General features: G+C 36.2%; 1 protein-coding gene and 1 long non-coding RNA gene across 4 annotated transcripts in view; both read right to left on the reverse strand.

Moving 5' to 3' along the window:
- Nucleotides 1–14,949, reverse strand: part of LOC109617882 (uncharacterized) — a 38,131-nt gene extending 23,182 nt beyond the window's left edge. For all 3 annotated transcript variants that reach the window (XM_066069546.1, XM_066069545.1, XM_066069544.1), the window contains exons 1-3: nucleotides 14,648–14,949; nucleotides 11,695–12,578; nucleotides 628–730 (exon numbers count right to left, since the gene is read on the reverse strand). In XM_066069546.1, coding sequence (XP_065925618.1) covers nucleotides 628–730; nucleotides 11,695–12,551 — 960 coding nt within the window. In that variant the 5' untranslated portion in view covers nucleotides 12,552–12,578; nucleotides 14,648–14,949. The remainder of the gene's footprint in view (nucleotides 1–627; nucleotides 731–11,694; nucleotides 12,579–14,647) is intronic.
- Nucleotides 2,852–4,638, reverse strand: LOC117688793 (uncharacterized). The gene is made up of 2 exons (XR_010708666.1): nucleotides 3,531–4,638; nucleotides 2,852–3,095 (listed from the first exon to the last, which is right to left on the reverse strand). It is a non-coding gene; the product is annotated as an uncharacterized lncRNA (long non-coding RNA).

Here is a 14,949-nt window from a genome sequence, read left to right on the forward strand (position 1 = left end):
TTTAGTCCCAATGAGCTTAATATTATCTGAGGAGACATCAGAACAGTAACAACAGGCAATGCACATTTGTTTGCTATTACATTTATTTTGACCTTGACCTTTCTCAATGACCTAAAACCTTACACACAAGTTACTTGTGAGCTACAGGACCACCAAAGAAGCATTCTGTTTTTCATCTAGCTGGTTCAAAAGTTTGACACAAATTACAAAAATAGAGTTAAAAACACATTAACTCAGATCCCCATAAAAATCAACCATCATAAAAAATGAACTATAAATGATTGTGTAAATCTAGGAAAGTATATTTTAGGTAAAAGCAAGGATATTCTGTCTCAAAAGTTTTAATTCTATGATTCTCTACCTATTATCATTGAGCTGACAAAGGTAGGGGTGGGTGGGTGGGTATCAAAGCATTAGAATTCTCAGATCCTGGGTAAAAAACAAAGATTTTCTTTGAAGACAAGAAGTGTGATTCTAGACCTGTGTTGGTCAGACCTAATGGCTGACGAAGACGGATAAAAATACAAGAGATCCCAGACTCTTGATAGGAGCAATTTCAGACTAATCTGATCTGAGAATTTGAAAAGGCGAGGTAATTACACCAGGGTTCTCAGTAGCAATACGTACCAGCACTACCCGGGTACCAGCCTGCTTGAGAGCGTCCACTGCCTCGGAGTGTGTGGCCTCTGACACATCAACCTCATTGACCTTCACAATGATGTCATTGGTTCTGAAATACAAACCAAGTTGATTAATTTACTAATCATGATTCCTATGAATAATATAATAATGCTAACACATACAATGTATTGGTTTTTGGGAGGTCTGAAATACTATTCAAGCCCATTACATATGATTACTTAAGAAGTACTGGTTCTGGGGTGGGGGTCCCAAATAGTTTATTCAATAACTTAAAACCATGATAACCTTAAGTAATGTAATATTGATATATTAAAAAGTTTCTTTAAGCAAAGTCATTTCCATGATGTCAAAATTGGAAATTATTCTAGAAAAACAAATGGTCTGCCATTAGGAAAATGGCCTTTCATCAAATGGTTTGTCACCTCATTGAATAGAAAACATTAAAAAAAAAAATTTATCTAATTTTTTTCTTAACAACCAATCATCTATCTGTTCAAGCAATAGTGTTTTTCGGTCAACACCATCATCTTACAAAAACATGCAACCCAAGTTGAGAACTAACTTATAATAAACTCTTCACAACATTAATTTGGGTTCACAGAATGACAGACAACAAGAGATGTGTACATGACAAGTCAGTTGCACAGTTACATCACCAAGCAAAAAGGCAAACAGCCGACAGCATGAACGAGACTGTTTGCGCTAAACTTCCTCCAAACTCCGGAAAATCTGGAAGTCCTTTGACACTTCTATCGTTTAATCATCACAGCATGTTCCATTGATTAATATCAATTCATATCCACTTTTTTATATTTCTGCACAATTGATACGAACAGCAAGATTCATACAATGCAAAAAAATTGCCTACATTGCATAATTCCATTAATATCTATACAGTTGACAATAAATCTACTTTCACTTTACACAAAGTCCCTAATATATATCTGTCTATTGACTTAAATTACTAGGCCTCAACCTTTCTTGAAACCACTAGGTTGCAAAGGGAGGGAGCATCCATGCAGTCTGCTTGATTGACAAGCATTAGTGACTGTGTTTTTTGCGTTGCCTGCAGAAGTGCTCTCAATAATTAATAAGAACTAAACAAATCCCTCGTCATTACGTTTGGCTACCTCTTTTGTAGTCCGCCATTGAACAATTAATTATATGCCACACCAATCGGTGTGAACAAGAGCAGCCACACTCCTTTTTTTATGGAGAAGAAAACCGACCCATCTCTGCATGTTGTTTTAACACCTTCCTCAACCGAGGCATCTACATCTAATGTCAGCCTTACACTTCGCAGAAAAGATGGCACTAAAAGTAATGAGAGTTTATGGTCAGCCTTGGCACAAGAGTTTTTACAGATTTTGGTAGCTAGGTCATAAAAGTAAAACGTATCACCGACTCTGATGATTGTTGGGAGCAGTCAGTTTGTCACCACCAGGACGTCAGAATTACTCCATTGGATGCAGTTCCGTGTTGGGTGCAGGAAGATCGTCACCAAGAGACAGATTGATCTCCATAGCAAATAACAACGTATACCATGTTCTGCATCCACATCAAAAAACACTTTCTTCTGGCATTACTGAATATACCATGCAGATGAGATACATTTCATTTTCACAGCTGATATCTCATATGTGAAAGTTAACAAAGATTGACGGACAGAGAATCGCCAGCTAGTCTGGAAGGCATGCCCAAACAAAAATTTTTCTTAAGAAATCATATCAAAATCACTTAAAAATCATATCCAACTCACAAATTCATGATTTTGTTCTATGATTTAGACATGATCCACTAAATGAATCATACCCAAATCATAGGTGACAAATAAGGAAGTATGATCCTGATGTGGTTTGTTTCTTGGTTTTGAGTCTGCTATGATTTTCTTGTGATTCTGGTATGTGCTATTATCTTAGAAGGCAACAGAGCATGCGTTTGAAATGATTCGTTAATTGCCAGATAAACTGACCACTAAGAATTAAGATTTCTGCATAACAGGAAGTTGAGTTGCAAATTTTGAATGTTCATCTTGGAGCCTAAATGTGATGTACATGTCAGGAAAATTTGTTATTGTTGGGCATCTTGCTCTATCTTGGCATATATATAAAGTGACTTTATGGAAGTATTTTGGGGGAATATTGTCACAGATTTTCGAGCGGAATTAACTAAAATTTATATTTACTCTAAGACAAAGACTAAGACAATATTTTTACATTGTTTTTACATATTTAATATAGTTTGAATTGATACACATTGAAAGTAATTGTCCTAGTATGGGAACTGGTAAGGTCCTCCACTGTTGTCTATTGCCACTTGGTCTTGACAAGAATGGACTGGTGAGGTCCTCCAATAGACAATGTTCTCTACTGGCCACTTGGTCTACACAAGACGACACCAATACTCGGCCACCATCGATGAAAGTGGTTTACACAAAAGATGGAACAAGGGACCTGCGCCAACATAGTACACAAACACATTAAGTACATAACAAAAGCAACTGTGGCTTTTACACCAATACGCACCATACTTTACTTACAGGCTATACGGCCATGAATGACACACTTAGCATAGACGCTTATTACACACAAAATACTGATACACAGTCTTACAGAAGACTTACTATAAAGCATGTTAGCTTTTACACTCACAAAATACTAACTCAATTACTTAAATGCAGTGTTGCATAATACTACTCATGACTACAAAAGGAATATGACTATAATAGTCCGCCATACTTATAATAGATTCAAACACGTGTATCTAAACATAGACATTTAAATTCAAACGTAACAAATAAGCATAAAAACGATTGGAATACCATGACTGGGTGTTTTAGAACAGTAATGAACGAAATGACGATAAAATTGACAATTAATAAACCTCACCTCAGAAAAAGCCAGTACAAGGTTCACTTCAGAGTTAGCACACAGCTATTTCAATTAACAAAATACATAGTGACTGGATGGTATGCACGAGAGAAGTATAAGTGCGTCCTTCCCTCTGGACTGCCGCGTCCAAACTGATACTGCACGGACTGGCGGGTTTAAGGCCCGGTGAACTGAGGTTCAATATGGGTATTTACAAATACGTAAGACTAAAATACTAAGGGGCTCACCACGGGATATGTGGTTAAGTTAAAATACGAAACTAAATATATACAATGATGAATTTTAATGTGACAAATATATTCTTATTCACTTGAGGTAAATAATATTTTATAAAGACTAATTTACATTACACTATCAAGTGATTTATTAAGTGAAGCATTAGCAACTAATGCATGGATGTACATGTATCATTAGTTCAGACCGGGAGCTACAGACCTGCAGCTAGGTTTTGAAATGCATACATGATATTTTAATTTGAACAATTCATGTAATAATTGCTAGAAGAGTTTGAAATAACAGTATAATTATCATCTAAATTATGGAAGACTTTGATCCTGCGTTCTAATTCAGATTATATTGGCTTAATGATACAGTTCATGTGACATATATGTATAGGCCTACTATTTTTCATATTTGGTAATTGACAATGTATTTCAAATATTAAAAGTATATAATTGTCTGTTGCAAAATATTAATTAGGTGGTCATTTTTTTCTTTAAGAAATTATTGTATAATTGTCCTTTAACAGGTCATATAAGGATCATGGTTTTGATATGAGTTGTTAGTTACAACAGATCATACAAGGACCATGGTTTTGATACGAGTTGTTAGTTACAACAGATCATACCAGGACCATGGTTTTGATACGAGTTGTTAGTCACAACAGATCATACCAGAACCATGGTTTTGATATGAGTTGTTAGTTACAATAGATCATACCAGGACCATGGTTTTCTTGCAATTTGTTTAGTTTAACAGATCACCCGAGAATCATGATCCATTAACTCATTTGCATGTGAAATTTTCCTATACCGAAATCATCTCAAAACCATGATTTACACACAAGCCATTGATATGATCCCGTAGGCTATTTTTTCTGTTTGGGGCAGTACGCAGTGTTTGAACTCTGTATCAAAAGTCGCTAAGGCTACAGTAAAAAACTTAATTGGTTTTCCCTTAAATAATTTTTTACCTGATGTAAACTTGTGTGACGTTTTATATCCTTACTCACTTGATCGATGAAAACATTTGACTGGAAAATGTTGTCACATGATGTGTAAAAAAGCTATATAATTTAATGTATTGTCAGGCATACAGGTATCAGTTCTGTACTAAAGGCCCATTAATTATTTCATATTTCCTCAAAAACAACAAACGGCTACAAACCAAGATGATTTTCTGCTGCAATATTTTCTTTAAAATAATGATAATGCACGGATATCCTCATAATTATAATGTGTCAGAACTGTTTAAAAGAAGTTTTTATTTACTCGTTTGAAAAATACCAAAACTGTTGCAGATTTCAAATAATTTATCAAATGAGAAAGGACCCCAGAAAGTAGTTATAGCACATCATCCTTTTGATTTTTCTGTACACAAGTATATAATGTTAAGCAAGACAATTCCAATGATCAACAAACATTTCAGCGTCAGTCGTAGAATTATAGGCAACTTTTAAAAACTTATCCAATTTGTTTAATTTCATTTTTTTAATGAATTATAGATAAAATGTTTTGTAATTGAGTTAGCCAGGTGACACAAAATTAGTTTATGCACTGTGTATTTTGGAGAAATTAGTCCTACCCTTGTGCGTCCCAATATAAAAGCGGGGGTTAGAGTCAGAGGAATCTCGGATTATCCTACCCTATGACCCAATTACAACAGTTTTTAGTTTTGAAGATAACTGTAAACAAACGGTTTTGCATTATTTGGCAGAGTTATTAAATAATTACAAGTTACCTTCTAACTGTAGTATCAACAAGAAATGTAATGATTATCGATTGTAATTTTCAATGCACGGTATATGTGTTTGCATCACCCGTATTTATAACCTCTAAAGATAAGACAGTCGCGGGTGATTAATCACAACATGGTCTAACTGAGGCTGTGAAAACGTCCTTTTAAATTCATAAACATCTTTTTATTGTCTTTGGATTTAATTTACACGATTATGTACTCGGAATACATGGGCCATACATGCCAACTATCCCGATTTTTGCGAAATTCTCCGATTTTACGTCGTCAAAAATACAAATCCCGATATCCCGATCGGGATTGCCAAAATCAGGCACGTAGCATCGTTTTTGAAAGTGGGGGGGCCAGGCTCATCCAAAAAATCTTGACAAGCAAAAAAAAAAAAAAAAAAAAAGACTTTCCAGAAATCTTCAAAATCCTAATCCGGGGGGGGGGGGGGGCTGGTGTAATATATAACTTCAATTTCAATCCTAATTTCTTTATTTTCATTTTAATTTTTTACATACTCCAAAAAAAGTGGGGGGGCCAACTCCATGATAATACAATTTTTTATATGTAAATATTAAAAAATTACTTGCTGCGAGAAAAAGTGGGGGGGCCAGGCCCCCCTGGCCCCCCCCCCTGATGCTACGTGCCTGAAAATACCCCCAAAATCCCGATTCTCCAAAAATCGAACCCCTTTTTATGACAGTAAGTCCCGATTTCCAACTAAAATTTTAAATCCCGCGCTGCTTGTCTACGCTAACCAATCAAAAATCGGGATTATGACCGCCATTGCTGTTTACCTGTATTGCGTGTGTGTATATCGGGGATGTGTGAATTGGTGTAATTAACTGTACGATACCTGTGTCTGGGTGTTTGCAAACCTAATGAGGAGCATGATTTGATAATAATTGATCGGGAAGTATCGGGATGGGTAGCAAAATGCAACACTTTTTACATCGACAAGTATGGGGGTTACACCACCAAAGAAAACGAAACTTTTATCCCGATATCTCGGCAGGTGGGAGGCAGATTCCCAATGTTCGGGAAGGCTATTGGGATCGTAAATGGATGACAACCATGTATATTGCCGTACAATAGGTATGTTTAACTTATATATAGTACAATTGAATATATTTATTGACTATATGGTAGGAGGTCGTAAAATTGACAGGGTATATTCTATTGTATACACATGATTGACAGCCAATACATTATCTACAAGAAGAATAGATAAGTTCAACTTTATGAGTAACAAAAAACAATTTTTTTTAGGGATTTTAGGGTAGACCATGGTGGAATGAATGACGTTATAAAGCACATGAAAACAGCAATCCATCAAGCCAGCATCAAATCCCAGAATCAACACCTGCTGCTTCCAACTTCTTTGTGAAATCAAAATTAGAGCAAGATGAAGGTAACTAAATTTCCATTAATTAATTTTTTGAAGTTAATATATAATATTTATAAGAAAAATTTCAGTCAGGAAACAATTATAAATACTTTCTTTCACTACCACTTTATATAGCAACTTGACCCATAAATGCATTTTCATATTTAATATAATTATTCATTTAATTTTGTAGATGTCATGAGAGCAGAGGTCCTGTTGGCCAACTTCGTTGCAGAACTTATTGCTTTTTTGTGCTGCTATACCATACTATTTATTGTTTGTTGAGATTTTAAAGATTGATTAAATATGTGAAAATAAAGTTATGTAGTTTATTCTTGATTTCATTTGAAAGAGAACACATTAGGATAAATGATAAATAGAGAAAGAAATAGCTGAATCTTTAAGAGTTTGATTGTTTATGCAAAGCAATTACACGACAAAACGCCGCAAATTTCCTTCTAGGAAAATGTTGTCGCGCGTAAAATCCCCCATGAAGATTTTCAAAAGTTGGCATGTATGCATGGCTACTTCAAATTCTCTTTCGGAGGAAATTCCGGCGAAGTTACCGATCAAAAATCGATTATTTCAACCAAAGTCGCTCCCTTGTTTGATCCTTGTTGGCACAATTAGAAATTAATAAACAATAAAAACAGAGGGAAATGCACTTTAGTACGTTGTTAATGCATCAGATTTTATCATTTTCGCAGGTAAACAATCAACTGCCTATTTACCGAAGTCTATGTTCCAAATACAAGGCGATTGTTAAAAAGTTAAAAAGCAAAATGAAACGAAAAAAACAAAACAAGGTAAAACCACCCTCACAAATGAAAATGACAACGCGTTGAAATATTTAACCTCAATTTACTTCACAATAATCGGCACCAATGTTATTTCCATGTTTCATAGATTATATTCGCACATGAACTGTTGCACAACAAACTGCCAGCTTCAAACAAAAAACCTCGTTTTCGAGATGCGGTAGACTGGCGATGCCTGTCATAAGACCAGTCTATCGCAATGAATTGCCAGTCTACGATATATGGAATAACGAGCCATTCTTTATTAGTATTTTCGCAATTATCTCAAATTTGGAACAGAAATCGCCTATGATTTTTGCAATTTATATTTTCCTTTCCCTAAGGATGATTTATGCTAAATTACGTTAAGATTAACTCAGTAGTTCTTGAGAAGAAGATTTTTAAAAATGCACCCCCCTTTTTTACAGTTTCGAGGTTTTCTCCGCTTTGAATACAATCTGGCCTTTTATTTTTGCAATTTATATTCACCTTCTTATAAGGATGATTTGTGCCAAATTTGGTTAAATTTAACCAAGTGGTTTTAGAGAAGAAGATCAAAATGTAAAAAGTTTACAGACGGACAGACGGACGGACAGACGGACAACGGGTGATCAGAAAAGCTCACTTGAGCTTTCAGCTCAGGTGAGCTAAAAACCCTGTCGATTAAACTTATAACACAATGTTTGACACTATTTTACAGAACTTATTTGTTTATTAGAAACATTAAACAATTGGAATATAAAAAATTAATTTTCTCGAAAATATGTCAACCAGACGCTACAAAAGTGTAAACTTGATCTGTAGTTTGACAATTTGAAGCTGTTCAGCAAATTTCATATTATTCCTCAAACGCATAAAGAAAAAAAGTGTGGAAAACTGAAGTGGGACAGACAGACAGACGGACGGACGGACTGACAGACAGACAGACTGACGGATGCAGAGGAAGGCTAGAGTCCCCTCCGCTGAAACCGGTAGGGGACTAATAACTTCCACACAAGGGGTAGAGATATGCCACCATACCTCCTGGTGAACTTTGATTTAAGAAAATTTATGAGTTAATTTTATTAGCCAATCGGAGCAAGAGTTAGGAACGGTTCAGGTTACAAACAAAAATGAAGTTATATAACGAAGCGATGGCACAGCGAGCTAGAAATGGAGCATAAGTTGATATTAGACGCCCTCATGGAATCCAGAGATTGTATTAGCATAACTTCCAAAACACGTAATTGAAGAATGGAACCGACGATTTTATTGGTCAAAACAAAATTCAACAGTTGACCTCAAGCTAGGTTTCTTTAGATCATCGTGTAGCGACAATAGAAAAACAAGGAGCGGATCGAGGATCTGATTTTAATCTGATTGAACTTGCTCCAAATACCTAACTTCCTTTAGCATTCAAATCATTTGGCCCAGATTCAGCATTAAAGCTTGTTAATTGCATAAATATCAAAAAAGGCCTAATCATTGCAATTTAGTGAAGTTAAGACTAGTAATTACATGTACTTAGATTTGACCACCAAACGGCACCTCTACAAAAACTCATAACTTGCTCCAAATACCTCAACCTTCTCAGGACAGCATTTGCAATCCACATGTATGACTAACATGTACTAGGTTCAGCACCCAAGTCGGTTTATTCCTTAAGTATGGTCTGATATCCATGCAATTTTAGTGCAGTTGCATGTGTGGTATCAGCGTCTACTAAGATATGAGACTTTACGTTGACGCCAAGGATATTAGCACACCCCTCCCCCTGACATTGTCTCGGTGAGCTAAAATTGTACATGATTTTTTTAACCTTATCCGAGTGGGAGCGAATGATCAACAGATAACAATTAAGACGTACGCCACCCTCCTACTTCTCGGTTTCATTACTAGGGAACAAATCCTCTTATTAAACTAAAAGCCCATAGACCACTCCTCCAATCTGAACAAAAGTTCCTTGCATCATTCATTCTATTTCAGTTTTTCTAATATTAACTATTAAGTTTTCCCTATATAACATTCTATGTTAAACTTTGAACCCCTTTAGGGAACCCAATATTCGTCTGGAGTCATGATTTGAACAATTTAGCATCTACACTAATTAAGGACGCTTGCATGGTAATATCTAAAAAAAAACCTGTAGCATTTGAATTCTTGAGAAGAAGAATTTTAAACATTTTCGTGTTTCTATGTCAGACTTTGAATCCCTATTGAGACACCAGTCAGGGGGTCACGATTTTAACAAATTAGATTCTTCACTATCTTCGGATGCTTGTATAGTTATCTTCCAAATTGTAGCATTGTAGTCCTTGCAAAGAAGATTTTAAACATTTCCCCAATATATTTCTTTGTTTAGGTTTGAATCCCTCTGGGGGCCCCGAGTATTAGTCCTGGTCATGATTTTAACAATTTTAGAATCTGCACTATCTTAGAGTGCTAGTATCTTTCAAATTATAGCACTGTAGTTCTTGCGAAGAAGACTTTAAACATTTCCCCAATATATTTCTATTCTTAACTTTAAACCCCTCTTTGGGCCCTGAGTATTTGTCCGTAGGTCACGATTTTAACAGTTTAGACTCTACACTATTTTAGAGTGCTTGCATAGTATTCTCACAAATTGTAGCATTTTAGTTCTTGAGAAGATTTTTAAGAATGTCCCTATATATTTCTATGTTAAAGATTGCATCCCTTTTGAGTCCCAGTTTCAGTCCAAGGGTCACTGTTTTAACAATTTCAAATCTTCACTATCTATACATGTACAGTAAAACACGGTTATAACGAAGCGCCAGGGACGGGCGATTTTGCTTTGTTATACGCGTTATTCGTTATTTCCGTCAAGTTTACAACATGTAATAAAGTCAAGGGGAATGAAAATCACTTCGCTGTAAGCGTCAATTCATTATAAGCGTGTTCGCTATAACCGTGTTTTACTGTACAAGCTTTGGTGTAAATATTGGCAATCCTGGTGCAGTGGTTCTTAAGAGGGGTTTTTTTTTTAAAGACAGACACCTTATTTTTACTGTTTTGCAATTATTTCTCTTTTTAATAGGGTCTTGCACGTTATTTTAGCTATTTAGGATCCGCCTTTAATGGGATGCTTTGTACCAAGTTTTGTTAAATTTGACCTAGTGGTTCTAGAGAAGAAGTCAAAAATGAAAAAAAGTTTACAAACAGATGGACGGGCAGAGAGACGGAGTAGGACAACAGGTGATTAGAAAAGGTCATCTGAACATTTGGTTCTGATGAGCTAATAACAAGTAAAAAGCTGTCAATGTGACAGCAAACTGGGTTTTCTTTTATGTGACCTTTATCCATAATCCATGTCAACCCATATCCAGTGAAATGGTGTACCCCTATATGCAATATTTTGCCAAAAAGTGACTAAGTTCAAAAGCTTGTATTTTTTTCATAAATTATCAGAAATCAAAATCCTAGCAATATGCACACCTCTGATATACCCTATGTACAATTGATCTGCAAAAGAACAACTTCCTATCTTGAAATCTGTAGGAGGAGTTATCCGTACCATGAGGGTACCCTATATGCAATATTTTGCCAAAAAATGACTAAGTTCAAAAGCTGGTATTTTTTTCATAAATTATCGGAAATCAAAATCCTAGCAATATGCACACCTCTGATATATGTACAATTGATCTGCAAAAGAACAACTTCCTATCTTGAAATCTGTAGGAGGAGTTATCCGTACCATGAGGGTACCCTATATGCAATATTTTGCCAAAAAGTGACTAAGTTCAAAAGCTGGTATTTTTTTCATAAATTATCGGAAATTAAAATCCAAGCAATATGCACACCTCTGATATATGTACAATTGATCTATAAAAGAACAACTTCCTATCTTGAAAACTGTAGGAGGAATTATCCGTACAATGAGGGTACCCTTTTGGCAGCCGCCCGCCCGCCCGCCCGCCCGACCCCCATTTTCACCATTTTAATAACCGGATTTTTCCTTCGGAAAACCCGGTTAATAAATAGATGTCATAAGAGCTAAATTTTGACACAACATGCCTACCTGTTTGGGGATGACGGCTGGACTTCCTGGGTTGGCATGATATTGCCACGTTTTTCTTCTGTAAAAGATATTTCTGACAGAGAACCAAACTGTTCAGTAAGCTGATCTCTTTTTACTTCTAGAGATGTAAATTTTGGTAGGGATACTTTTAATTTAGGTGGCAGTTTTCTAAATTGTGCATTCTTTGAATTATTCTCAGATACAAGGCAGACATCTTTGGAAACAAGTAATTTCTTAAGATTGGCAATGCTTTGTGTGATTTCAGAGACTGTATTCTCAATTTTGTCTTCTTGTTGGCTTAGAACAGCCAGATGTTTGGTTTTCATTTCGTTTATTTCAGTTTTCCTTTTGTTTACAAGAATGTTGATTTCTTTATGTAAGACCTCGCCCATCTGTGTGGCATTTGTTGTCAGTTTCCCGTAATAGATTTCTAAATCAGCTTTTTCTTTCTCCAATTCCAAAAGAATTTCTTCGTACTTGGGGTTGATTGAATTTTGTAATTCATCAACATCTTTTTCTACAGCTTTTAGTTTGGACTCTATCGCATCTAGTGAAGGAAGCAAAGTGTGTCCCTTGTGTGAATTTGTCAAAATGCAGCTGGAACACACAGGCACGATGCATTCCTTGCAGTAAAATTCACATTGCTTTTTGTCATGGTTTGGGCAGTTTGGATAAATAGGAGTTGTTCCCCGCTGTTTGAATGGAACCATTTTATGGTCTCTGGAATCATCCAGAACATGCTCCCCAACACAAACTTTGCACAGATCTAGGTGACACGTGTCACAGTGTAGTGGGGGGAGGGGTGTCTCACAAAGATGGCATCGTACAACATCTTGGGCGCTACACTTAGGATCCATATTGCGCTTTATTAATCTTTTAAGTACCTGTCAATATACAGAAAGTTATTTGTGTGGTATATCTGATCGCCCCGCATCGTGTTTGTGAAAGTTTGAAGTTTTGTTATGCAATGTGTGCAACATCAACAAATTAAATTAAACTGCCTAACAGTCAAGTTTTATCTTAACAAAATTATGGAAGAAAACCCATTCTTTGATGAAAGAATGTTGTTTTTCAATAAAATTATATTTGCAATCATGTATGGAGAAAGGACAAGAGTGTACAATGCCTGATAAATCGCCTGCACCCAAAATGTTGAAATGGCATACGAACATATAAAAAGAAATTTACATTTGAAAGGGTACATCAGTACATGTATAATGTAAAACCTCATTCTCTTACAAATCAACAATTAACTTTGTACTTATCTCGTTTGTTTTATTAGTTTATTTTCCAAGCATTAACATTATGATCTCATATCTGTGTTAGCGCTTTATTATATGTGTACAGAACATGAACATTACGTTCATGTATTTTGATCGTTATCTAGAGCGTTTTTAATAAATATATATTCAAATCTAATAATTTTGTCTTAAAACTGATTTACTTAAAAATAAAACGTCGGCTAAGATTCAAACACCCTCTCATCCAATAAGGAGGGTCTACAAGAGGTGCGAGAGTGCGAAGTTGCGAAGGCAAAAGTGCGAAGATGCGACGGCGAAGGAGCAAAAGTGCGAAGATGCAAAGGCGAAAGTGCGAAGTTGCGATTGCGAAGAAGCGATACTACTATCGCTCCTTCGCCATTGCAACTTCGCACTCTCGCCTTCGCATCTTCACGCCCAATAACGGACATAAAAGACAGACGATTAACTTTTTAAAATTTATTTTCCACAGCCTGCGCAGATCCATAACTTTTTCTACGGGGGGGGGGGGGGTTCTGAGACATATTTTGGAGATTTTATGATATATAGTTAATAAAATTAAATTTTCCGTGGGGACGGGATCCGGACCCTCTCTACCCCTTTACTGCATGTGTGAAGTTATTAATATTGAATTTACCGGGGACGGACCCCCTCTCCCCCTCTAGATCCATACATGAGCAAGGAGTGTCGCATAATGAAATTAGAATGTTACTGTGTTTGATCCACGGTAAACACACAGCTGGTAATTGACATGAGTCTGGAAGTGCATATGTACATACATTATGACGGGCATTACATTTTATTTGGAGTATATAATGATTGGGCTTAGCCAGCACTGGTGAACATATATGTCACATGTACACATTAAAATATTTATAAACATTCAAATTAAGCCTAAGGGCCCAGCGCATGCGTACCAATAATATCATGGATTAATCAGAAAACCTTGCCGAGTACGGCGCCTGCATCAAATTATGTAATCGACCGAGACTTTCTGAATGCTATAAAAAAGGCGAAGGCGAAAGTGCGAAGGTGCGAAGGCGAAAGTGCGAAGTTGAAGGAGCGATAGTAGTATCGCTCCTTCGCATCTTCGCACTTTCGCCATCGCATCTTCGCGCTTCGCCGTCGCACTCTCGCACTTTCGCCTTCGCAACTTCGCACTCTTGCATCTTCGAACTAAAGGCGAAAGTGCGAAGGTCGAAGTGGCCCCATCGGAACACCATAGGTTCTAGAGGGGTCCCCTCTAAAAAAAATTCAAATTTATTCAATTCACATAGAAATTTTACCAAAAATAACGCCCCCGGCAAACACAATTATACATCGGACGGTCCCCTCATCTTCGCTAGCCAAGGGTTTTCGGTCTACTTTGATCCCCATTCAAGATGCGGACCCCTTTGAAAATGATATAGTTACACACGCAAGCTATGACCTTTACATTAGAAACCCAGTGCAAGATCACTGCACTTCTTTTACACTGTACCAAAGGCACTTGGAGGAAGTTTGAGTCAGATAAAGCCATGGGAAAAGAATAAGCGAACTCTAATAAACAGCTGATAAAGTAAATAAACAGTGTATGATAATGGATTAATCGATGTTACACAACATGAACAGATTTAACTTCCTAGTGTGTCTGAGAAATATACTACATTATATACATTGAATTGAATATCAATAACGTTAAATGAAAACTTTACCACTGTATGTAAAGAGTTTCATCATATCTTAAGGTGGAAGGCTACATCGTCACAATATGTCTGACATCCTTTTGAAACGCCATTTTTTTCCGGATTGATAGTATATTATGTCATGGAACAAAATAGCTATACACCGTTCAATTTAGACTGGTCCTCTGTCTCTATCGTACGAAAGAGATAGACTGGTCCTATATCGTGCATTATGAGGTCAGACAGGCATTGCCAGTCTACGTACGTTCAATAAGAATGAAATCACAAAAACGCTTAAAAAATATGTCAATTCTGATTAAAGCTTTCAACTA

Source organism: Magallana gigas, chromosome 8 (genome assembly GCF_963853765.1).
Source record: "Magallana gigas chromosome 8, xbMagGiga1.1, whole genome shotgun sequence".
In the NCBI taxonomy this organism is placed as follows: Eukaryota; Metazoa; Mollusca; class Bivalvia; order Ostreida; family Ostreidae; genus Magallana; species Magallana gigas.